Source organism: Rattus norvegicus, chromosome 6 (assembly GCF_021556685.1).
Source record: "Rattus norvegicus strain SHRSP/BbbUtx chromosome 6, alternate assembly SHRSP_T2T, whole genome shotgun sequence".
NCBI classification, from domain to species: Eukaryota; Metazoa; Chordata; class Mammalia; order Rodentia; family Muridae; genus Rattus; species Rattus norvegicus.
The window spans coordinates 126,429,977-126,455,364 of NC_141539.1; the positions used below are offsets into that span (position 1 = coordinate 126,429,977).

The 25,388-nt window shown below is 43.5% G+C and overlaps 1 protein-coding gene and 1 pseudogene across 8 annotated transcripts in view; one reads left to right on the forward strand and one right to left on the reverse strand.

The window, feature by feature from the left end:
• Nucleotides 1-19,078, reverse strand: part of Ppp4r3a (protein phosphatase 4, regulatory subunit 3A) — a 63,593-nt gene extending 44,515 nt beyond the window's left edge. For 2 of the 8 annotated variants that reach the window (XR_015621952.1, XM_087553436.1), the window contains exon 1: nucleotides 18,919-19,050. Coding sequence is in view for 2 of the 8 variants with exons in the window: in XM_087553434.1 (XP_087409560.1) it covers nucleotides 18,928-18,937 (10 nt within the window). In the remaining 6 variants the exon portion in view is untranslated. Of the gene's footprint in view, nucleotides 1-18,918 lie in introns of all 8 variants that reach the window. The other 6 variants (XR_015621951.1, XR_015621950.1, XR_015621953.1 and 3 more) reach the window with 6 other exon arrangements.
• A 3,189-nt stretch (nucleotides 19,079-22,267) lies between these two features.
• On the forward strand, nucleotides 22,268-23,140 carry Rps3-ps6 (ribosomal protein S3, pseudogene 6; annotated as a pseudogene).
• The last annotated feature ends 2,248 nt before the right edge of the window (nucleotides 23,141-25,388 follow it).

A 25,388-nucleotide genomic window follows, 5' to 3' on the forward strand; every position in this document is an offset into this window, starting at 1 on the left:
ATCCCAGTGCACACAGCCAACCCTAGATTATTTGCAGAACCAAAAGTTCACTTGCGGGGTAAAAAAAAACAAAGTTCCAGATGCAGACTGCAGTTTGGTGGCTTGCCATATTTTGTTCTATTCACAGATTTATTGTTATCAAGAGATAACTTTATCAGAGTAGTTTAAAGTCTATCTGCTAATGTATTAGACATGCAGAAGAACACGGGACTATATTGTCCAATTTACTGAATAATAAAATTGACACAATAGGCCACTAGCTTTATTTTCCTAGTAGTAGTATCTTTTTCTCTGTCTTCATCTTTAAAAAAAAATTAGGATGCTGGGGGCCTGTGCCTACCAGATAAGCGCTGTGCTACTGAGCTATATTCCCACTGTCAAATCCTCTCCATTTCTTCTCCTTTCAAAGGAGGGACCTTGCTCCTTTCTTTCTGCCCCCCTCCCCTTCTCTGACAGGGCTTATTATACCCCAGGTTAGTGACTGAACTTCAAACTGATTCAGGCAACGGGAAATTCTAAACAGTTCACTCTTCAGGCTTGAAAAACTTAATCTCTAACTCCAGCACCTCAGAGGTGGAGACAAGAGGATCGGAAGTACAAGGTCATCTCTGGTTACACAGTAAGTTTGGTCCCTGAAAAAAAAGTAAATAAAAAAGTTCGCATCTGCTCAAGTTCTGAGAAGGCCTTGATCAGAAAAACTCATGCATCTTCCTTGCTCCTATCCAGGAGGTCTGGATCCTGTCCAGGTCACATCAAATCTCTATGTCCTTTTCTGTCTCGTACTTTACTAAGCTCCCAATCCAGTTAAGTTCAGCTTAACATCTTTGGTGTCCAAATGACAAGAGGACCTTTTATTTTGAACTATAACTTTGTGGTGGATTATCTTATTATTGACAAAGAGAAAATATCCTGTCTTGTTTGACCATACAAGTGTCTGTGTACTCCGTTCTCCTCAGTGCTTTGAGACAGGATCTCACATATCCTAGGATGGGTTCAAATGCCCTGTGTAGTCAAGAATGACCTTGACTTTTCCTGGTCCTCCAGTGTCTACTTCCAGAGAACTAGTTTTTCAGGCCTGCGCCACCACACCTGGCTTCTTTCCTTTCCATGTTTGATAATCCAAAGTGACAAAGATGCTGGACATAAATGTGTTGATTTAAAACAAAGAATAACGGGGCTGGGGATTTAGCTCAGTGGTAGAGCGCTTACCTAGGAAGCGCAAGGCCCTGGGTTCGGTCCCCAGCTCCAAAAAAAAAAAAAAAAAAAAAAACAAAGAATAACAACAACAAAAACAAAAAAAAAACATGGTCTTGCTCTGTAGACCAAGCCATCCTCAAGTCTGTTTTCCTACCTCTGCCTCCTGAGTTCAGTAGTGCACCACCACTACATTATAAACCTTTTTTAAAAAGCTATCTTTAATGGCCTACAGGTTGTGGCTTGGATTTTGTAGTTCAAATACTCTTGCTAATTTTTTCTATTTGGGGCTATTACGATGTTGTTCGTTAAACAATGGGACATTTCAGTACCTAAATATCTGGTCACAGTTGTCAGGCAATTCCATCCAGAGGGATTGAAGTTGCTATGCTAAGGACGGAGCCACAGCAAAGTTAAAAACAGCTTTCCTTTAAGTATATAACACAATCTCCAGGGCTCACAGTGTCACCAGGTATCCTGTCACTATACCCTTTCTACCTCTGGAATCTGCCCAACTTCACTGGATGTAGATGCAAACTCTCCTCTTAGCAACTGCATGAGTGAACATCCAAGATGACTTTTTGAAAAAGAGATTCATTTTTGTGTGAATCAGGGTTTGTCTACACATATGTGTGTGCACTATGTGTCTGCCTGGCGCTCTTGGAGGCCAGGAGAGGATGTTAGATCACCCGTTAACTGTGATTACAGGCAGTTTCGAACCAATGTAGATGATGAAAAACAAAACCTGGTCCTTTACAAGAGAAGCATGTATATTAAACTACTGAGCTGTCTTTCTATTCCAAATACCTAGTAGGAGTCTAAGATCCCTCACAAAAGACCCTGAGATATCTTAGTGAGCGAGGAAAGGCAGCACTTACTGCTAAGCCTGATGACCTGAGCTTGATCCTTGAAACCCGCATGATGGAAGGAGAGGACCAATCTCCTTACATTGTTCGCTGACAGCCACACACCCTTCCCTCTTCCACAGAAATAAAGGTTAAAAAAAAGTTACTTTCAAGTTCTTTGACATTTTTCTAAGGGTCTAAAAATGGAGTCTCTACTGGTTCTGATGGTGTATGCCTTTATTCCAAGCCCTTGGAGAGGCAGAGGCAGACAGATCTCTGAGTTTGAGATACTGCCTCAAAGAAACAAAACAAAACAAAACACCCCCAAACAAAACAAAAACAAAAACAAAAAAAAAAATAATGGAGCCTTGGTTGGAGTTGGAGAGAGAGAGTGCAGCAGAGAAGCCAGGTTCAGACGCCAGCACCCACATAGGGCAGCTCTCAGCCATCTGTATCTTTAGTTACAGGTGATCCAACACTCTCTTCTGGCCTCTACCTCTATGGGCATCTGCACTCAGCTGGTGCATATATATTCATTCACACTCAGACATACACACATAAAATAAATCTTTTTTCTTCTTTTTTTAGTAGAGTCTTGGGACTGAGGATGTAGCTCAGTTGATAGACTGTTTGCTTAGCACAAAGAAAACCCTGGATTCAGTCCCAGACACTGCTTAGCTCAGGAATGGTGGAGAATACCTGTAATCCAAGCACTTGGGGGTTGAAGGAAGAAAAGAATTGAAATTCAACGTCCTCCCTGACTTCACAGCAAGTGTGGGGCCAGCCTATACCATACAAGAACCTGTCTCAACAACAAGACAGAGTCTCAAGATGGTTGAAGTAGCCCAGGCCTCGCAGCACTTTAGAGGCAGAGGCAATAGGATTGTGAACTTGTGGACATCAGGACTCTATGTGAATTCGAGACCAGCCTGAGCTAAATAATGCTGTTCTCTGTAGCTCAGGCAGGCTTTGAACTTTCCAAAGTCTATCCCCTTGGACCACCAAACAACACAAAAGCAGCAGCTCCTCCCTCCCCAAATCTGGGCAGGTGCAGCACTTGTCTGTCCAACAGAGTGCAGCAGGATTGACGATGTTGACATCAGAGACGAGGACAGAAGGGGCAAGTGGCTTCAGCCCACTTCTTTCAGAATGCATTCTGTGGGGAGACCAGTGGCTAAGTGAGGATTCAACAGGTGCCCTGCCAGAACGGCCACCTGTAGCTGCACAGGTGTAAGGAGCCCTGGCTGAGCTCCAGATGACAGCTATCAACAGCTGTCACCAAGTGTGCTTCCTTAGAGTCCGACAGCATGGTGCGGCTGGCATGTCATTGTAACTGCAGGAGAGGCCTCTGGCCAGGGACTGCCCAGCTAAACCTTCCCTATCCCTGACACATAAAGTCCAAAGCACGGTAAAATGCCTACCTAAGTGCAGAATTTGGAAGTAATGGTTTATCATAGCAGGAAGCAGATTGTTACTTGCATAATTGAGTCTATTTTCTTTTTTGTTGTTGTTATTGTTTGTTTTCCAAACAGGGTTTCTCTATGTAGCCCTGGCTGTCCTGGAACTCACTCCGTAGATGAGGCTGGCCTTGAACTTACAGAGATGCATCTGCTTCTGCCTCCTGAATGCTGGGATTAAAAGTGTACACTGCCACCACCTGGCAAGTCTTCTTTCTTTCTTTCCTTTTTTTTTTTTTTTTTAAAGATTTATCTTTTTATTATAGGTAAGTACACTGTAGCTGTCTTCAGACACACCAGAAGAGGGCATCAGATCTCATTATAGATAGTTGTGAGCCACCATGTGAGATTTGAACTCAGGACCTCTGGCAACCAGGAGAGACTGGCACCCTCAGGAAGTTTGGAGGAAGCTCTCTTCCAAAATGAGTGAAGCCAGAGCATAGGAGGAGACCTCCAGAGCCCACTCACACAGTAACACTCCAAGGTGGCCACACCCCCTAACAGTATCACTCCCTATAGGCCAAGCATATTCAAACCACCACACTAGGAATTTTTGAGCACAGTGTAGATGTCTGGTCCACTTTCACAGTACCTGAACAGATAGACTGTATACACAAATACAGATGTTTGCACTAAAAAGCTGTGCTAGCTTTAGTTTTGTTTTTATATAGGTGATCTTTAAATTTTAACGTAATTGGCTTTGCCTTTTTGGGGAAGGAGCAGTTTGGGGGACCAGTCTGTGACAGGAGTTTGTGTAGCTCAAACTGGCTTTGAACTCACTGTAAACTTCCTGCTTCAGTTTCCTGAGTGCAGGGTTCGCACAGAGTGGGTGGCCATGCATCAGCACACCCGGCAGTGGAATTTAATGTTACTTACATTATTTGTATTGAAGTTGGACCAAAGGAGAACATGAACGATTTGTGATATGGTTTGAGCATGGGACAAAATTCTAACCTGTAATTCTAGCACTTGGGAGGCTGAGGAAGGAGGACTGCAAATTTAAGGCTAACCTGGTTATGTAGTCAGACACTACCTTGATTAGAGATTTGTTTTCTTCTTCTTCTTCTTCCCCCCCCACCCCCCCAGGGCTGGGACCTTGCGCTTCCTAGGTAAGCGCTCTACCACTGAGCCAAATCCCCAACCCCGATTTGTTTTATTTATTTTTTTTTTTCTTTTCTATTTTTCAGAGCTGGGGACCGAACCCAGGGCCTTGCGCTTGGTAGGCAAGCGCTCTACCACTGAGCTAAATCCCCAACCCCGATTTGTTTTATTCTTAAGTGTGTGAGAGCATCATGTGTGTATGTGTGTGTGTGCATGTATGTATGTGTATGCATATTATATACATAGGTATGTGTGGGTATCTGTGTGGGTGTGTGTGCATGTACGTACCTTCAGGGACTAGAATAGGATGTCAGACCCTTTGGCCTTGAAGTTATAGGAGAATGTGAGCATCTCAATCTTGGTTTTGTGAACTGATCTCCAGCCTTTTACAAGAGCAACAAGTGCTCTTAATCACTGAGTTATCTCTCTGGCTTTGAGGCACTTTTTAAAAAAATACTAGTTTAAAAAAGAGTAAGTATAATATCTTCCTTCTTAACCCTGACTAAATGGGAACACTGTTTCTCAGAGCACTATTTAAAGGTCAGTGTCATTTCCCAGCTTCTATGCAGGCTAATTAAACTAAGATTGGGTACTTGTAAGATTAGCATGACAAGAGAGGTCATGGTCCAAGAATCAGTCTGGTCTTAGGAGGTCATGAAGAATGCAGAGAGTGCTAGAGAAGCCAGAAGAGCCCAGAGAAGAGCCAGACAGCCAGAGAAAGAAAAGGTACAGCTTTGTGATGTTATAATCCAAGGCCAGAGGCAAGCTTTTATATCAATTTGTTTCTTTTTCATGATGGTCCTCCTCCTCTCAGTTACCTTCCTCCATTAATCATGGTGAGACAGATGTGACTCAGGATGCCAGCTCTATGAACCACTTCATACTCTTACTCTTAGTTATTGTTGGACACTTGGCACTACTGTCCAAACAGCAGTTTTAGTTTTCTGAGCTGTGAGTGGAAGATGTAAAGCTGAGAAGAAGGTATGGGGGGTGGGGTGGGGGCATGGGAGTGGAGCCTGAGAAACGGTTTAGTGGCAAAGACCACTGAGTCCTACTTCAGAGGACCCCACTTTCATTCCCAGGGGATCTGGTGTGCTCCTCTGGCCTCTGCAGGAGCCAGGTCTGTACATTGTAACAGACACACATACATGCAAAATACTTATAAAAATAAATATTTTTAAAAAGAAAAAAGGAAGTACTGGCTTCCTCCTGGCCCTCAGCCATCCCAGGTAAGGTGCATGGCTCTGACCTCCATCCCTGGCTGAAGCAGGAAGTTCTCTGTCAGTTAAAAGCCATCCTAGTCTACATGTAAGTTCCAGGCCAGCTAGGTCTGCTTGGTGAGGTATCGATAGATTGCAGGTAGAGGAAGCATGGCCTCTCTTCTGCTCCTTGAGGCACTGCAGAGTAAACCCAGGAGATACGAATGCCCAGCATTTGTTCCTCTTCTGAGAACAATGACATAAATAAATCATTGGACCCAGTGAGAACTATTTAGACTTTCGAGGTAAACTAGAAGAATAGTGTCAAATTATTTCTAGCAGTTTTGAACTTGACACTGACAAGTACCAGAGGAATTAATGAACTTTGTAAGAATTTAAGGTTTCCTCTGAAAAATCCTGTTACTAGTTGTTTTAGGGTTTCCATTGCTGTGAAGAGACACAACGAGCAAGGCAGCTCTTTTAAGGACAACATTGCACTGGGGAGGGCTTATAGGTTCAGAGGTTCAGTCCATTATCATGGAGGCAGCATCCAGGCAGGCATGGTGTGAGAGGAGCTGGGAGTTCTACATCTTCATCTGAAGGCTGCTAGAAGATTGACTTCCAGGCAGCTAGGAGGAAGTTCTCTCAAAGCTCACGCAACAGTGACACACTTTTTCTAAAAGGCCACATCTCCTAATAGTGCCACCCCCTGTGGCAAGCACATTCTAACCACCACATTCTACTCCCAGTCCTCATAGGCTTGTTCAAACACACGAGTTTATGGGGGCAAGACCAAAAACCAGCTGGGCAAATTCCAAACTCCACATCTCCATGTTCAACTCCTCTCAGTGTTGATGACTGCAACAAACGTCTTTCACTTAGGCTGGCTGCACTCCCTGTTAGCAGCTTTCCTCAGCAGATATCTCATGGCTCTAGCATCTCTAACATCTTGGGGGTCTCCTTCAACTTCACAGTTTCTTGTTCCAATGTCTGGGATCCACACATGATTTGTGGTCTTCTGGGCTCCTCCAAAGGGCTTGGGTCACTTCTCCAGCTCTGTCCTCTATAGCACTCTAGGCTCTGGTTGGCTCCATTCCACTGCTACTGCTATTCATGGCGGTCATCTCATGGTAGTGTCATCTCCAATACGCTGGGGTCTTCTGCTGCATGTAGATTTCACCAGTAGTCTCTAATAGGCTCCCTTCATGGTGCCAAGCCCCAACATCTTTCCATGACCCCTTTAGTCTTGGGCTGCCAACTGCAACTGAGGCTGCCCCTTCACCAATGGCCTTCTGGTTTCTGGAAGTGCCAAGTCTCAGCTTCTCTCCGTGACCCTGAAGGACCCTAGTTCTTACTGAAGCATAGTAGAAGGCTTGGCCTGGTAGAAAATAGGTAGGTTATAAGAACCCTATGGGCTTTCGCCAGCTTTACACCCACTGCCTCAGGTCAAGATTAGGCCACCTACCAGCTTCCTGCCTCAGGTCAAGGCTAGGCCAAGTTCCATTCTCCACCCACAGTTCTTGGCAGGATCAAGGACATTCTTGAAAATCCACAGAAAGTACTGACTGATAGTCACCTGACCCTCTGGTCCCAGATAGGCATGTCATATAAGTTTAAACTGTAAACCTGTACCTCTGAAAGTCTAAAAACTGCTTGTTACAGCCATTTGGGGTCGCCTTCCAGTCACTCGTCACAAGGGGCTGATTGAAGGTCGACCCCAATGCACTGGAAAATAAATCTCTTGCGTTTGCACCAAACTCCGCTCTCGTGCCTCACTTGGCGGGGGTGGCAGTGTGTGTGTCTCCCAGTAATTAAGACTCACTTCGAGGGGCTGGGGATTTAGCTCAGTGGTAGAGCGCTTACCTAGGAAGCTCAAGGCCCTGGGTTCAGTCCCCAGCTCCGAAAAAAAGAACCAAAAAAAAAAAAAAAAAAAAAAAGACTCACTTCGAGCCTTACAACCCCTTCATGCCTTCAAAACCTGGGTGATTCTTACACATTACCAAGCCCAGATGTAGCAAGAGGTAGAATCTTGGCTATCTCTGGAACAGAGCTTCTTTGTGCTCTCAGGAAACACTTCCCAGAAGATTTCACCTATGTGATCCTGTTCTCTTCTGAATCACTACTAATTTCTTAGCTCCATCTAACCAGCATCAATGGTCCCAGTAGTCCCTTCTACTCTTGACTCTAAAGGCAGAACTACAAGGCTGAAGCTGCCGAATTCTACTGTTTCCTGGGCCTGGAACGTGGCCCCCTGTTTTATTACATTTTCATCAGGTTTGTGTTTTCCATCTCCTCCACACTGCCTAAACTTGCCTGTCCCGGAACTTGCTCTGCAAATTGACCTCGAACTCAGAGATCTGCATGGCTACGTCTCCTGAATGCTGGGGTTAAAGGTGTACCACCATGCCTGGGCCTAATAATACCTAACGTGATATAGCTCTCCCCTGTACAACTGCGAATGCATGAACAATAAACTTAGCTGGGTGGGATCTTTCCTGAGGTCACCAGTCCCTTAGTCTGTTCATCTCCTTGAATATAGAATTCAGCTCCATTCTACATCTTTTTTTTTTTTGTTGTTCTTTTTTTTTTTTTCGGAGCTGGGGATCGAACCCAGGGCCTTGTGCTTCCTAGGCAAGCGCTCTACCACTGAGCTAAATCCCCAACCCCCCATTCTACATCTTTATTCTTTGAACCACACATTTTATGCTTTTCCTCTTGAAGCTTGTTACACTTGATCAAAATGCAGTAACCCAGAAAACACAGTCTCTGCTGAGCCCTTTAAAGACTTTCCTTGTCAATGCAATTGATCGGAGTCTCTTCACCTTAGCCTCAGCAGACTCTTCTTGGGCAAGGATGAAAAGCAGCAATTCTTTACCAAATATAACGAAAATGGTCTCTAGGTCACATACTAACATTCTTCTCCTAAACCTCTTGAGCCTGGGCCTCACAGTTCAAATCACTCTCAGCACCAGTGTCTTCCGTATCTGTACTAGGATGACCCATCAAACCCCTCTTAAAGCATTCCATGGTTTTCCAAAACCAAAGTTCCAAAACCTACATTCCTCTAAACAAAAGCATGGTCAATCCTATTACAATACCTCAGTCCCTGGTACCAACGTCTGACTTAGGGTTTCCATTTCTGTGAAGAGACACAATGAGCAAGGCAGCTCCTATAAGGACAACATGGCACTGGGGCTGGCTTACAGGCTCAGAGGTTCATTATCATTAAGACGGGAGCATGGCAGTGTCCAGGCAGACATGGCACAGGAGGAGCTGAGAGTTCTACATCTTCCTCTGAAGTTCACTAGGAGAAGGTCTCTCAAAGCCCACCGTGACAGTGACACACTCTTCCAACAAGGCCACACCTCCTAATAGTGCCATTCCATGGGCCAGGCATACATGCTAATATATACTGGGTTATTATCATGTTTGCAAAATCATAAATCTGATAAAGGATTTTCTAGAATATGTGAAGAACACTAAGCCTTCAACAGTGAAAATCAGATAATCCAATCAGTGAAAGACACAAGCTGACAATTTACCAAAGAGATAGCCATAAAAAGCTCCTCAGATCCTTAGCTATGAGGGAAATGCAAAATAATCCCATAATTATTAGGTATACATACCTAACAATGGCTAAAAGAAAAAAATGTAATCAGTTGACAATATCAAGTACTGTTGGTGGTACAAGGAAGAGGTTGCTTGTTTTCTTCCAGATAGTTTCCTAAAAATAAAAATTAATATGACTCAACATTGGTATTCCTGGATAGGTGACATTTTCAAAGATATTTCCTTTGCCCTTCAAGTCAACATGGCCACCAAAATATCTAGTTCTCAGAATATATGTACATATGTATGTGTGTGTGATAAGATAAATATAAGGTAAAAAAATATAAGGTAAATTTACCTTTATGTGTATGATACTGGACCACAAGATTTAGTTGCAGTCTAGAGCACATTCTCACATACAACAAATTATGTTGTATAAACTTCACTTCCTGGTCCTCTTTGACTGGTTAAATAAATGTGGCTGACAGTCACAGGGGAGAGTAGAGGTAGGTAGGGCTTCAGTTCCCAGGTGGGATCTCAGATAGGGATCGAAGGTAGGGAATCACGAGAGAAGAAAGAAGACAGAGCAGGAGATCTCCTTCAGGATAACAGGAGCACAGAGCACCGGAGAGAAGTGCATCCTGATGAAGACTGATAAAGCAAAAAGAGCAAGTAAGTTGGGGAGTGTACCTGGGAAATAGCCAGTCTAGCAGAGAAAAATAGCTTAGGGGTATGATGGTTTGTGTCTGCTCAGCACATAGAGTGGCACTGTTAGAAGGAGGAAGTGCTGGAGGAAGTCTGTCACTGTGGGGATGGGCTTGGAGACCCTCCTCCTAGCTGCTTGGGGATGCCCAGGCTGTTCCTGGCTTCCTTCGGATGAAGATGTAGAACTCTCAGCTCCTGTACCATGCCTGCTTGGATGCTGCCATGCTCCCACCTTAATAATGGACTGAACTTCTGAACCTGTCAGCCAGCCTCAATTAAATGTTGTCCTTTATTTATTTTTTTCCCCATCCCCGAAAATGTTGTCCTTTATAGAACTTGCCTTGGTCATGGTGTCTGCTCACAGCAGTAAAACCCCAAGACAAGGGGTCAACAATTGTGCTAAAGCTGACTAAATAAATCAGTAGAACTCAGACTTGATTATTGGGGTGCTGGCCAGGTTATAATAAGAACTAGTAGAGTTATTAAATGCCTTACTACAACAGGACCTACAAAGGTCAGAAGAAGGCATTGGGTCCCCTGAAATTGGGGTAGTCGCTGTCTTTGCAGAGGACTGTTTCTGGCACCCACATGACTTCTCAAGACCATCTGTGACTAGTTCCAGTGAACTGATGCCCTCTTCTGGCCTCCGCAGGTACTACATGCACATGTGTACATGTAGGCAAAACATCCACATACATAAAATAAAAATAAACTTAAAAAAAGAAGGACATGCAGGCAGCTTGACAGGTCAAAGAATGGCCGGGGCAGCTCAGCTGGCCAGAGTTTCTTCCCGGGTGTTCCGTTCCCTCCTCTGGAGCAATTGTTTTACTGCTTCTGTAACTGTGGGGAGGACCCTCCGAATCTCTTTCTTTTCAGCTCTCCAGGATTGGTAATGCCTTAGTTGTGGTTTTTATTGCTGCACTAGAACACCACTGTAACCATTTAAATTATCTAATATTTATACCAAGAAAGGCATGGGAGGCATAGACTGAGGTAAAAATCTGCTAGCTTGGCAAGGTATCTTTATTTTCTTAACTATTACAAAATACATATTTACAAGCTTGATTCTACATCTAAAATGTTTGCTCTTTAGGAATCTCTATCTGTGTCAGTCTACCTAGCTAGTCTACCTTTCTCTTGAGCTCCTCCAAGCCCGAGAGGGCTCTTAGCTCTCTTTCCCGGAATACTGTTTTACCTATGTCCTACCAGCTGCTTCTCTGTTGTTCCTGTAACCCAAAAAGAAGATCCCTCTCTCTTACCTAGAGTTCCTTCCATAAATGATCTTCCAAACTGAGAGAGAGAGAGAGAGAGAGAGAGAGAGAGAGAGAGAGAGACAGACAGACACACAGAGAGAGAGAGAGAGAGAGAGAGAGAGAGAGAGAGAGAGAGATGAGGAGGGAGGGAGAGGGAGGAGAGGACAGCACTCTATTAAAGGTCCAATTGCTTGTAAAAGAAGTCTCTAGATCCTCCCCTACACTCTTGGCAGACCGAGTCATGTCACCATCATGGTGGGGGGAACTCAACCATGTAGGCCAAGTCAGTAGGGGCTGAACCATTTACAGTGGGGTAGCTCAAGGTCACCTAGCTGACTTCAACTGTCTCACAGAGCAAAGAACACAGACCTCTCCCAAACGACTTTGCCAGGGAATAGGCAGGATCTTTCCATTTTTTAGAATTCCTATCTGCGGAGGCTTTAGAGGCACACCCAGACTGCATCTCTTCGGGACACACCTAACTGCATCTGACAAACGCAACCAGCACATAAGCTTTCATAGTTTGCTAACAATTAAGTTTTCTATGCAACACACCGTACATACACTAGGATCAAAACCACTGAGGGAGGAAAAGGCTTCTTTAAGCTTAGACTTTCAGGTAACTATCATTGAGGAAAGTTAGGGCAAGAACTCGAGAAACCTGGACGCAGGAACTAGCGGAACCAGCCTTGGAGGAACCCTGCTCACTGGTTTGATTCTTATGGTTTGCTCAGTCTGCTTTCTTATAGAGGGCCAGAAGTCAGAGGGTAACATCATCTGTAGTGAGTGGGGCCCTCTTACATCATTAATCAGGGCAATGCCCCAGAGACCTGCCTACAGGCCATTATGGGAGCATTTTCTCTAGTAACATTTCTTTTTTCCAGATATTTCTAGGTTTATGTCAAGTTTACAAAAACAACTAGATAATTGACCCTTTGTCCATTCGATACATAAACACATTGGTTTTAGAGCCTAGGACCAGGGACTGAGGTGCATATTTTACATACCAAAGCAGATGTGACACTTCAGGTTCTCCCAGAATCCCTCAGTCCCTACCTGACATACCCTGCCCCCAACTTTCCAGCCCAGAGCTTGGACTGCCTTTCCTCCAGAGACTCTTCCCTATATAATCCAGACATTTTAATTTCTCCCCCTCCCCTCTTCACCGTATCTCTGCCCCCCACCCCCTTATCCTCTTCCCCTCTCTCTGCCTGCCCTTCCCCTCCCCACCCCACGGTGACTTCCCTGGTCTCCACCCTTGGGGCCAGTGAACTCTCTCCTGAGAGCAGCTTCTCAATAAACCTGCCTTTAATATATTTTAATCTGGCTTGAATTGGTTCATTCTAGCCTCGGAGAAATAAGTTACCACACATCAGTTATTAAGCCATAATCTTTCCGATTATCTCACCCCAAGGCCTCTGATATTAATATAAAAATCACAATATAAAGTGTTCTGTCTTTTAAAAGTCCCACAGATTTTTCAAAACAATCACTTCAGGAGTTTAGTCTCTATAAAACATCTAAAGTATCTTTAAAAGTTCTAATCCTTGCTAAAACATTCAAAATCTCTCCAAAATATCCTGCTGGGAGCCTGCTCAGTCTGGAATGGGTTGAAGCGGAGCACAGTGTTGGATTCAGGTGTAGCTTTAAAGACTGCTGGTCTCTGGCCTTCTCGCTCTCTAACTACACTGAATGCTTGCAGATAACTTCTAAAAAATTCTAAAAACTTTCTCACTCATTCTGAGGGTTAAAAACAGCTGACTTGGGTGATTAACACCTCTGGGTATTAAGTAAAGCATTAATTGCTAGGGCTTTTTCCCCCCTCTAACTCAGAGGCCTCTCTCTGGCTTGTTAGGCTGGAGGGAGGTTTGGAGCAATACTCCTATCGAACCAGGAGAAGAAAAACTTTGACACAAACAAGTATGCATAATCTCACACGAATTCGTATACAAATTGAAGCATACAGTCATACACCTTTATGCAAGCCAATTGGGCCCAATTTATAATTACAAACACATCCATACTTACATATGCATATGGAGCAAAAGACCTAGTGCCAGTCAGAAGGTGCTCATTCATTCCGGATGGAAAATAAGCTCCAATCTTTATTGCATAGAGAAAGGGAAAGCTTCTACCTTTTCATTGCTAAATGAATCAAACCCCAGTCTGTAAGAAAGCTTTGTCCTCTTAAGTAAGGCTAAGCCTGCCTTGCTGTTAAGAAAAGACCTGTTCAGTTCTGTGGTAAGGAGAAGCCTGCCTGAGATTTCTGCTCTCTGCAGCTTCTTCTTTGTCTCCCTTTCTCTCTGCATTCTGCATATTGCTCTCTCAGTTTCTAAGTTTCCTTTTATTTTTTAAAGATTTATTTATTTATTATATATAAGTACACTGTAGCTATCTTCAGATACACCAGAAGAGGGCAAATGGCTGTGAGCCACCATGTGGTTGTTGGGACTTGAACTCAGGACCTCTGGAAGAGCAGTTGGTGCTCTTTAACCACTCAGCCATCTCTCCAGCCCATAAGTTTCCTTTTAATTTCTACCTTATCCTACTCTGCTGTCCTCCTATCTCTCTCTCTCCTCCTGCTCTGATGTAGTAATAATGACCTGTGATGTAATAATTCCTTTGCTCCAAATGCTATGTAATCATTCCTAGTCTTTTGTACCTTTTCTGGGAATATAGATAACATGCTTTTTTCAAGCATCCCTTTTATAAAAAACAAATTTCACTAAAGTTCAAACATGAATTCAAATCATAAATTGAATACGTTTACAACAGAGATATTTATACATGTATTACATGTATCCATTAAGACTAGACATTTGTCTTAGTTAGGGTTTTACTGTTGTGAACAGACACCATGACCAAGGCAAGTCTTAAAAGGACAGCATTTAATTGGGGCTGGCTTACAGGTTCAGAGGTTCGGTCCATTATTATCAAGGTGGGAGCATGGCAGCTTCTAGGTAGGCATGGTGCAGCAGAGTTGAGAGTTCTACATCTTCATCTGCTAGTTGAAGACTGACTTCCAGGCAGCTAGGGTGAGGGTCTTAAGCCAATGCCTACAGTGACACACCTACTCCAACAAGTCACACCCCCTAATAGTGCCACTCCCTGGGCCAAGCAGCTACAGACCATCACAACATTATCTGTCACTAGCTCTAGGTTCATGGAGAGCTAAAGGCCATAACTAAGTTATCATTGAAGTTTTGTAGTGATAAACCCAGTCAATATTTTGTCGTCTGACCTTGCACCTACCATAAATCATTAGTTCCCATTTTATGACCTTTGGTTACTTGTTTGACAACCTCTTGGAATGTGCTCTAAGTTGTAAGTGCCTGCTTTGTATCTCAAAAGCAATTAACACGTGACACTGGAAGATTGGCAGAGTTCCTATTGCAGTTTTGATATCAGAGAGGACTTAATAGCAGTCCTATTATAAAAGGGCTTTGTAATTACCAATATAATTTTAGGAATTCTTATAGAACCATCATTAAAAGTTAAGAAATCGGGCTGGAGAGATGGCTCAGCAGTTAGGAGCACCCGACTGCTCTTCCAGAGGTCGTGAGTTCAATTCCCAGCGGCCACATGGTGGCTCACAGCCATCTGTGAGGAGATCCGATGCCCTCTTCTGGTGTGTCTGAAGACAGCTACAGTGTACTTATATATATAATAAATAAAATAAATCTTTAAAAAAAAAGTTAAGAAATCATCTGACTATGTAACATCACTACAAGACAGTACGTATTCATTGTTCTGCAGAGATCTGCTCAAAAGGGTGGGCTAATACCTAGCAATTGTTATATATGTTTATTAATAACAAGAAAAGCATATTAGTAGCAGGAATATTTCCTCAAATATAATCTCATTGGCTTTGACTAAAGGAGGGAATTCATCATTGTTTTACAGCCCATGGCGGAACCATCTCAGGAAGATCACCTGCTAGTTTTTAGCTTCTCCTAGATGGCTCCTGACAAAACCCAAAATCTATCAACTGTGAACTCTTTCCCCAAGAGGGAAAGACCAGGGCACAGCCACAATCGAGTCCAGGCAAAACCAAAATTTAATAGTTTAAAATGTTGATGCCTGGGACCCACTCAGGATTCTCTCAACTTCAAAGGACTTTGGCATTTGTCTGTTTCTGCCATCCACATTACACATAGCATAGCTCTTGTACTTGGTGGTCATCCTGCCTTACTGAGAGAGGTCTGTGCTATAACTAGGCTATACATGCATTGATAGCTTCTCCTGGTTTCTTTTCAGGGACCGTGACCCTGCCAATTAGTGCCAAACCTTAGCAGCTCTCCAGGACTCCTTCATGCCTTCAAAACCAGTACCACCTGAGAAACTCTCACATATTATCAAGTTCAGTTGACGGCATGAGATGCAGTCATGGCCTGCTTTGAACCACAACACCTGTGTTCTAACCCTGAGGAAACATGTTCCAGGAGATTTTACCTTAGAGATACTGTTCTTTTCTTAATCACAGATAATCCTTCATCCCCCACTTATAGTATTTATTGTCCCAGTAAAGCAAAAATTTCACTTTTGTGGTTCTCTTGTTAATCACAGCCACTTCTCCAGCTCCAGCTAACCAGAAACACAGATTCTTACTCAAAATATTAAACTGCCCCCAGTAGTGTTTGAGGGACTCTCAAACTCCTCTCTGAAGCTTCGCAAGCCAGGTCTCCATGGTCTGCATCTTTCTCAGTACTCATCCTCGAAGTACTCTTTGAACAGTCCAGTGAGTATTCAACAGATTTTCCAGCCCAAAGTCCAAATGCTACCACAACATTTTCGAAACACATGGTCAGGTCTATCACAACAACACCCCATGGCCTTGACCCAATTTTTGTCTTAGGGTTTCCATTGTCATGGTAAAACACTATCACCAAAAACAACTTCAAAAGAAAAGGGGTTATTTGGATTACATATCCTGTTATTCACTGAGGGAAGCTGAGGTAGGAACTGAAGCGGAAGCTGGGGAGGAATACTGACTGCTCCTGGCTTGCTCTTTCGAGCTTGCTCTGTTTGCTTTTGTAATCCAGGACCACAAACCCAGGCTCTCCCACATCATCAATCAAGACAATACCCCCAGAAATTTGCCCTATAGGTCAGTCTTATGGGAGCATTTTCTCTATTAACATTTCCTCATTCTAGTTAGTCTAGTAGTTTACTTCCCGATTCTCATGTGATTCCCTCCCACCAGGAGAGAATGTTTCAATTCAGAGCGAATGTTTCACTCGGGAAGTCACTTGCTACACAAGGACTGCCAGCCTTGGCAGTTACTTTGTTGCTGGGTATCTGAACTCAGGTCTTCCTTCAGGCTTACACAGCAAGCATGAAGTGAGTTATCGCCCCAGCTCCTCCACTTCTTTTGTTTGCTTGTTTGCTGATTTTGTAAGACAGTCTTACTAATTATCCATAACTGGCTTTGAAATCATGAGTCTCCTACCTCCCACTCCTTACTAAAGATTGAGATTATGGCGGGCTACTCCTGGCTTCAGTTATTTAAAGGAACCTTGTCTCTAAACACAGGATTGGCAAGATGGCTCAGGGCGTCAAGTGCTTGCCTGAGGACTTGAGTTTGAACCCTGCATCCTATGTAAGGGTAGAAAAAAAAGCAACATCACAATGTTGTCCTTGGACTTCCATATATATGCTATGGCACACACACACACACACACACACACACACACACACACACACACACACACACACCACACACGCGCGCACGCGCACACACACACACACACACACACACACACACACACACACACACACCAGCAATAGTTTTAAAAATTTAAAATAAAAAAGGAAGCCAATTATTTTTAGAAATGCAGAGAGGTGCTAGAAAGATAGCTCTGTGGGTACGAGAATATATGGCTCTTCCAGAGGACCTGAGTTCAATCCCTGTTGAAGTTTCGTTTGTTGCTATGTATTGTAATGCTGAGTTCTGTACTGGAAGGTCTAGGCCTATGAGTGAATTCCTAAGTTTACCAGCATTTGTTGTACAAACCTTGCTCCTTAATTTAATACTGTTGAGGTCTGGTCTGTTGCTATGTATTGTAATGCTTAACACTGGCCCTAGTTGGCCTCAGGGACAAGGAGATCCTCATGTGATCTACCAAGTGATGCTATGTAACTTTGCTCTCCAAGTTATTCTTGACTGATCAAAAAAGATGCCTACAGCCTAAAGATAGGCAGAAGAGGTGTGGTTTTAGGTAGGCAGAGACACAAGGAGAGAGGAGGGAGAAGGCAGAGAGAGGAGAAGATACCATGGGGTAAACTGTCCATGAGGGTTGCTGCCCAGTCAGAGTAAGAGTGGCCCAGGCAGAACAAGGCAAGTCATCTTGGGGCTCTTGGTAGGGAAATAGGAATACTAACATAGAGGGTGGATATCTGCCCAACTCTAGGGCTTTAAAGGCTTATTATAAATATAAAAGTTTTGTGTCTTTTATCTGGGAACTGAATGATCAAAGATGGGGTAGAAACCTGACTGAGATTAATTACTACCACAACAACCCCCCAGCAACATGCCAGGCTATTCAACTCATAACCCCCTTTAACACCAGCTCCTGGAGGATCCAATTCCTCTAGCCTCTGTGGGCATCTACATCCACATACCTTCCCCCATATAAATATGTTATATATGCTTTATACATAAACACATACATAATTAAAAACAATAATAATAATAATAATAAATCTTACCCAAAAAACCACTGCATAGCAACGATGTATTATTATATCTGAAGTTAGTGGTGGTAGCTTTAGGAAGAATTGGGTAAATTATTCAGAATACTCTGTGCTTATTCCTTACTACAGATCAGACTAAGGCTCACCGGTCTCTGCCCAGGGACCCACACCTCCTCCAGTCTGTTCACCTCCTTCCCTGACTAGAGTGGGCTCACTTTGGCAGTGACTCCATCCTCTCTGTCTTTATGCTCCTGGGTTTTTGACGTTAATAAGGGTTTTATTTGGATCTCGTTTGAATGTTCTTTTTGTTTTGCTTTGTTGTCAATGTTGGTTTAACACTGGTTGGTTAATACACTTCTCAATCTCTTTCAGAAACCTTACCCCAGCGTATGTATGCTTCTCCAGATGGCAACAATTCAGCTAATCTTTTCCCCAAGAAACTAAAACTCTCACTAAAGACAACTTAGAACACTCTTGGGAATGAGTTTCTTCTCTTTAGAATATTTGAGACTATCTTTAAATTGATGTTATTATTATTATTATTATTATTAATGTATTTTTTAGATCCATTTATTAGGTATGCACACCTCTTGGTGGCACAGAGATCAGGAGAGGCCCTAGATCTGGAACTGAAATAGGCTGCCACTTAGGTGCTTGGAACTGAATGTGGGTCCTTTAGACAGTAACCAGTGCTCTAAGTCACTGAGCCATTATTCCAGCTCCAAGATTGCGTTAAGGTTTTCTGATTAGTGAGTGCCCGTGAGGCTCTGAGATCGCTTTTCATTCACGATAATGTTATCTTGTTTAGTAAGAGGTGATTATACAACAAGAAAATGGCCCTGATCTTAAACTTTACAGTCCTAGGTGGGGGGTGGGGGGAGGTGGCCATTTCTCGATGCTCAAATGTACCCATAGCTCTGACCTCACTTACAATCCTCCATGTGTGTCAGATCTGATCCCTGGGAACAGCCATCACTTTCTGGATCCTGGGAATAGGTTCACCAAAAGCACATAGAGACATTGCCTTTGGAGTTCTCTATGTTGAATGTTTGAAACCAATATCTGGACCAATCACTATACTCCTCCAGTGCTCCGTGATGATGTCATAATCCCCCCCACCTCCTTGGGTACCACAGGATGGTTCTGACTTCTTCAAGAAACCTGTATTAGTTACTCTTCTATTGCTGTGATGAACACCACAATCAGGGCAGCATAAAGAAGGCAGGGTTGCTTTGGCTTATGGTTCTAGACATAGTATTCCATAATGGCACGGAAACAACAGGTCCACAGTCTGAGTAACAAGCTGAAAGCACACGTCTTGAGCCACAAACAGGAAGCAGAGAGCGTGAACTCAAAATGATATGAGCCTTCTCTAGCAACACTATACCATCTAGGCCTGCTAAACAGAGCAGCAGTAGGGATCAAGTACTCAGTTGCCCACGATGATGGGAGCACTTCTCATTCAAACCATCACTAAACCCAATGGCTTGCTTTCTTCTTTCGACCCACCCACCCCCACAGGGCTCTGAAAACAGATCCACTGATGACCTTTCCTCCCCTGAGTCTCACAGTGCAATAACACCCTTGTTGCACTACTGTTCTATCTTGAACCTGGCCCTAGCAATAGATTGTAGACCACAAGAGCAGAACGATGCAGAAAATCCATTTCATTCGGAATCGATTATATAAGTTTAGATTTTCCAAAACCATCTAAAACAAAACCCATGTAAGTGGTAAAATAGTTTTCTATGTGTTAATTATGGAACTACTGACCAAAAGCTAAACTATAACAGTATAATAATCTATAGCATTGCACCTAATGTATATTTTAAAAATGTAAATATATTGTATGCACGTGATTAATAGAACTAGGAAGTAAAGATAATTATCAATTGTTCACTATTCAGGCTTTCATTTGTCAGGAGCCATCATAGGAAAAGCTAAAAACTAGCAGGTGCTCTTCATGAGATGGGTCCACCTTGGATTAAAATCTACGATGTAGTTGCTCTGGTAGACTGCTGGAAGTCATGGAAGAGTTGAGGACGGAGTTGGGGGCCTGAAGGCTGGGGACAGTGTCTAGACCATGCCCTGGGAAGGGTGGAGCTCCAAGTAGTCCCATGGTGGGCGTCCTTGGCTTGACAGTGGCAGGCTTGGTGGCAGTTGTGGCTGGGAGTGTAGAGAGGCTCTCTATATGAGGCTAGACTGTGGCTCTGTAGGTGAAGGCCTTCCTCATGGCTCTCCACATTGGATCTTGATGAAAAAAGAGAGTCTGTGGTTCTCAACCGTTTATTGTCATGGTGGAAAGCAGATGTGGGAAAACTGTACCCCACTTCTCAAGGTGGTCCTGAGATTAAATACCTTTGCAGGGAGGAATGTCTGGGAAGGGAAGCTTATTGGCAACACCATCTGGGCCTCTAGGTACCTCATTAGCATGGGGATCTCTGTCTGGACCACAGGTCATGTTTCTTTTCCTATCGTTTTGGTCTGAGACATTAGGGAAGTCTCATCTACATGTGGAAGTGCTTGGGGCATTGCCCTTATGTGACTGATGATCACAAGTCTATGGTGGGGGGGTGTTGCGACTATGTGACAGGGCCTGGTGCTAGGAGCAGGTGAAGCTCCTACCATCCCTTCAGGGTCTCCAGGGCTTCAAGCCTTTAGCTCAACCGAGGACCAGGCTTCCTCTCACTGCCCACTGCCCTATAAGTACATACCATGCTTGTCCTTTTGGGTCTGAGTTACCTCACTCAGATATTTTCCAGTTCCATCCATTTGTTTTTAATAGCTGGGTAGTAGCCCATTGTATAAATGAACCACATTTTCTTTATTCATTCTTCAGTTGACATCTGGGTCATTTCTAGCTATTATGAAGAAAGCTGCTATGAACAGTGGAGCACATGTCCTTGCGGTATGGTGGGGAATCTTTTGGGTATATGCCCAGGAGTGGGAGAGCTGGGTCTTCAGTTAGAACTATTTCCAATTTTCCGAGGAACTGCCAGGTTGAATTCAGAGTAGTTGTACAAGGTTGCCATCCCGCCAGCATTGGAGGAGTATTCTTTCTCCACATCCTCATCGGCATGTGCTGTCTCTTGAATTTTTGATCTTAGCCACTCTGACGGGTATAAAGCAGAGTCCTTTTGATTTTCATTTCCCTGGTGACTAAAGATGTTGAACATTTCTTTAAGTGTTTCCTCAGCCATTAGAGATTCTTTTGTTGAGATTTATCTGTTTAGCACTGTACCCCATTTTTAACTGGATTATTTAGGGTTTTTTTGGCATTATAACACACACACACACACACACACACACACACACATATATATATATTTTTTTTTTTTGATATCGCCCCTATGTCAGATGAAAGTTTGGTGAAGATCCTTTCCCGGTCTGTAAGCTGCTGCTTCGTCCTACTGACAGTGTCCTTCACCTTACAGAAACTCTTCCACTTCATGAGGTCCCATTTATTGTTGATCTTAGTGCCTGGGCCATGGGTGTTCTGTTCAGGAAGTAATCTCCTGTACCAATGTGCTCAAGGCTAAGACCTCCCGTTCTCATGGATAGGTAGGAACAGTAAATGGTCACCTTACCAAAAGCAATCCACAGATTCAATGCAATTCCCATCAAAATTCCAACACAATTCTTTATAGACCTTGAAAGAGCATTTCTCAACTTCCTATGGAAAAACGAAAAAACACAGGATAGCTAAAATAAAACGATGAACCTGAACAATAAAAGAACGTCTGGAGGTGTCACTGTCACTGACTTCAAGCTGTATCACAAAGCAATAGTAATAAAAACTGAATGGTATTAGTACAAAAGCAGACATGTTGACCCATGAAATCTAACTGAAGACACAGAAATCAATCCGCATACCTACAGTCACTTGACTTTTGACAAAGAAGCCAAAACCGTATAATAGAAAAAAAAAAAAAAAGAAAGCATCTTCAACAAACAGTGCTGGTCTAACCGAATGTCAGCATGTAGAAGAATGCAAATAGATCCATATTTATCACCCTGCACAAAACTCAAGTCAAAGTGAATCAAAGACCTCAACATAAAACCAGATACATCAATAACTTCTATCAAGTTTTGCTTCACAGTAAATATTTCTTTTTACTTCTGTTGAAATTATATCCCTATAAACCCATTTTAAGTTGCAAATAACATAGTTAAAATACATTTAATCTTAGTTTTCAGTTAGACTGGACCTGTAATCAACTACCTATTTCCATAATTAATTTACATAATTAATTCAAGTGGGAAGACTCATCCAAATCTGGATGCACCTTTGCAGGGCAGCCCAGATAAAAGGAAGTCCAAGAGAAAAGCTTTTGCACCTTTCCTTTCAGTGCGCGGCAGCAAGATGGCGGTACGTACAGAAGAGGAAGTTTGTAGCTGATGGCATCTTCAAAGCTGAACTGACTGAGTTTCTCACTCGGGAGCTGACTGAAGATGGCTACTCTGGAGTTGAAGTCCGAGTTACGCCGACCAGAACAGAAATCATTATTTTAGCCACCAGAACACAGAATGTTCTTGGGGAGAAGGGTCGTCGGCTCAGAGAGCTGACTGCAGTTGTCCAGAAGCGGTTTGGCTTCCCTGAAGGCAGCGTAGAGCTGTAGGCAGAAAAAGTGGCCACGAGAGGTCTGTGTGCCTTTGCCCAGGCAGAGTCTCTACGCTACAAACTCCTAGGAGGGCTTGCAGTTCGAAGGGCCTGCTAAGGTGTGTTTCAGTTCGTTATGGGAAGCAGGGCCAAGGGCTGCGAGGTTGTGGTGTCTGGGAAGCTCCGAGGACAGAGGGCCAAGTCCATGAAGTTTGTGGATGGTCTGATGATTCACGGCGGAGACCCTGTTAACTACTATGCTGACACCGCTGTGCGCCACCTCAGACAGGGTGTGCTGGGCATCAAAGTGAAGATCATGCTGCCTTGGGACCCAAGTGGTTAAGAGTGGTCCCAAGAAGCCTCTGCCTGATCGTGTGAGCATTGTGGAACCTAAAGGTGAAATCTTGCCCACTACCCCCATCTTAGAACAGAAGGGTGGGAAGTCAGAGCCACCCGCCATGCCTCAGCCAGTGCCTACAGCATAACAGGGTCTTGGCAGCTGCATCTGGAGGCTGGATGTTGTCTTGTAAAGACGTTTAATACAATCTTGAAAGGGAAAAAAGCTTTTGCTTTTTGCCTGCTTGCCTTGGCCTCTCATCTTCCTTACTTTGTTGGTCCTGCTGGCATCTATTAGTGACACGAGAACCCAGCTACTTTGGGTTCTGACGGGAAATAAAGACCAGTGGATTCCAAGGAATCCTCCAGCCTCTCAGTAGGGTCCCAGATTGGGACTGCTCAGACATCTAGACTCATAAACCGTACTGCTACCAGGTTCTGGGCCCTTCCAGTGTGAGGACAGTCATCACTGAAAGAAAGTCTAATAACCCACTACATATTTTAACTCATCATTTATGCATATATATTTCCAGTTATGCTCCCTCTCTGGAGAATCTGAGTAATACATCACCCATCTTTTTCCCCACTTTGACTTCCATGTTAATTCCATTTTTATGTTTTGTCTTTCTCACTAAATAGCCTTAATTTTTCTCACTTGGTAACGTATTTTAGGATTTTTTTTTATTAACTTGAGTATTTCTTATATACATTTCGAGTGTTATTCCCTTTCCCGGTTTCCGGGCAAACATCCCCCTCCCCCCTCCCCTTCCTTATGGGTGTTCCCCTCCCAACCCTCCCCCCATTGCCGCCCTCCCCCCATAGTCTAGTTCACTGGGGGTTCAGTCTTAGCAGGACCCAGGGCTTCCCCTTCCACTGGTGCTCTTACTAGGATATTCATTGCTACCTATGAGGTCAGAGTCCAGGGTCAGTCCATGTATAGTCTTTAGGTAGTGGCTTAGTCCCTGGAAGCTCTGGTTGGTTGGCATTGTTGTTCATATGGGGTCTCGAGCCCCTTCAAGCTCTTCCAGTTCTTTCTCTGATTCCTTCAACGGGGATTCTATTCTCAGTTCAGTGGTTTGCTGCTGGCATTCGCCTCTGTATTTGCTGTATTCTGGCTGTGTCTCTCAGGAGCGATCTACATCTGGCTCCTGTCGGTCTGCACTTCTTTGCTTCATCCATCTTGTCTAATTGGGTGGCTGTATATGTATGGGCCACATGTGGGGCAGGCTCTGAATGGGTGTTCCTTCAGTCTCTGTTTTAATCTTTGCCTCTCTATTCCCTGCCAAGGGTATTCTTGTTCCCCTTTTAAAGAAGGAGTGAAGCATTCACGTTTTGATCATCCGTCTTGAGTTTCATTTGTTCTAGGCATCTAGGGTAATTCAAGCATTTGGGCTAATAGCCACTTATCAATGAGTGCATACCATGTATGTCTTTCTGTGATTGGGTTAGCTCACTCAGGATGATGTTTTCCAGTTCCAACCATTTGCCTACGAATTTCATAAAGCCGTTGTTTTTGATAGCTGAGTAATATTCCATTGTGTAGATGTACCACATTTTCTGTATCCATTCCTCTGTTGAAGGGCATCTGGGTTCTTTCCAGCTTCTGGCTATTATAAATAAGGCTGCAATGAACATAGTGGAGCACGTGTCTTTTTTATATGTTGGGGCATCTTTTGGGTATATGCCCAAGAGAGGTATAGCTGGATCCTCAGGCAGTTCAATGTCCAATTTTCTGAGGAACCTCCAGACTGATTTCCAGAATGGTTGTACCAGTTTGCAACCCCACCAACAATGGAGGAGTGTTCCTCTTTCTCCGCATCCTCGCCAGCATCTGCTGTCACCTGAGTTTTTGATCTTAGCCATTCTCACTGGTGTGAGGTGAAATCTCAGGGTTGTTTTGATTTGCATTTCCCTTATGACTAAAGATGTTGAACATTTCTTTAGGTGTTTCTCAGCCATTCGGCATTCCTCAGCTGTGAATTCTTTGTTTAGCTCTGAAACCCATTTTTTAATAGGGTTATTTGTTTCCCTGCGGTCTAACTTCTTGAGTTCTTTGTATATTTTGGATATAAGGCCTCTATCTGTTGTAGGATTGGTAAAGATCTTTTCCCAATCTGTTGGTTGCCGTTTTGTCCTAACCACAGTGTCCTTTGCCTTACAGAAGCTTTGCAGTTTTATGAGATCCCATTTGTCGATTCTTGATCTTAGAGCATAAGCCATTGGTGTTTTGTTCAGGAAATTTTTTCCAGTGCCCATGTGTTCCAGATGCTTCCCTAGTTTTTCTTCTATTAGTTTGAGTGTGTCTGGTTTGATGTGGAGGTCCTTGATCCACTTGGACTTAAGCTTTGTACAGGGTGATAAGCATGGATCGATCTGCATTCTTCTACATGTTGACCTCCAGTTGAACCAGCACCATTTGCTGAAAATGCTATCTTTTTTCCATTGGATGGTTTTGG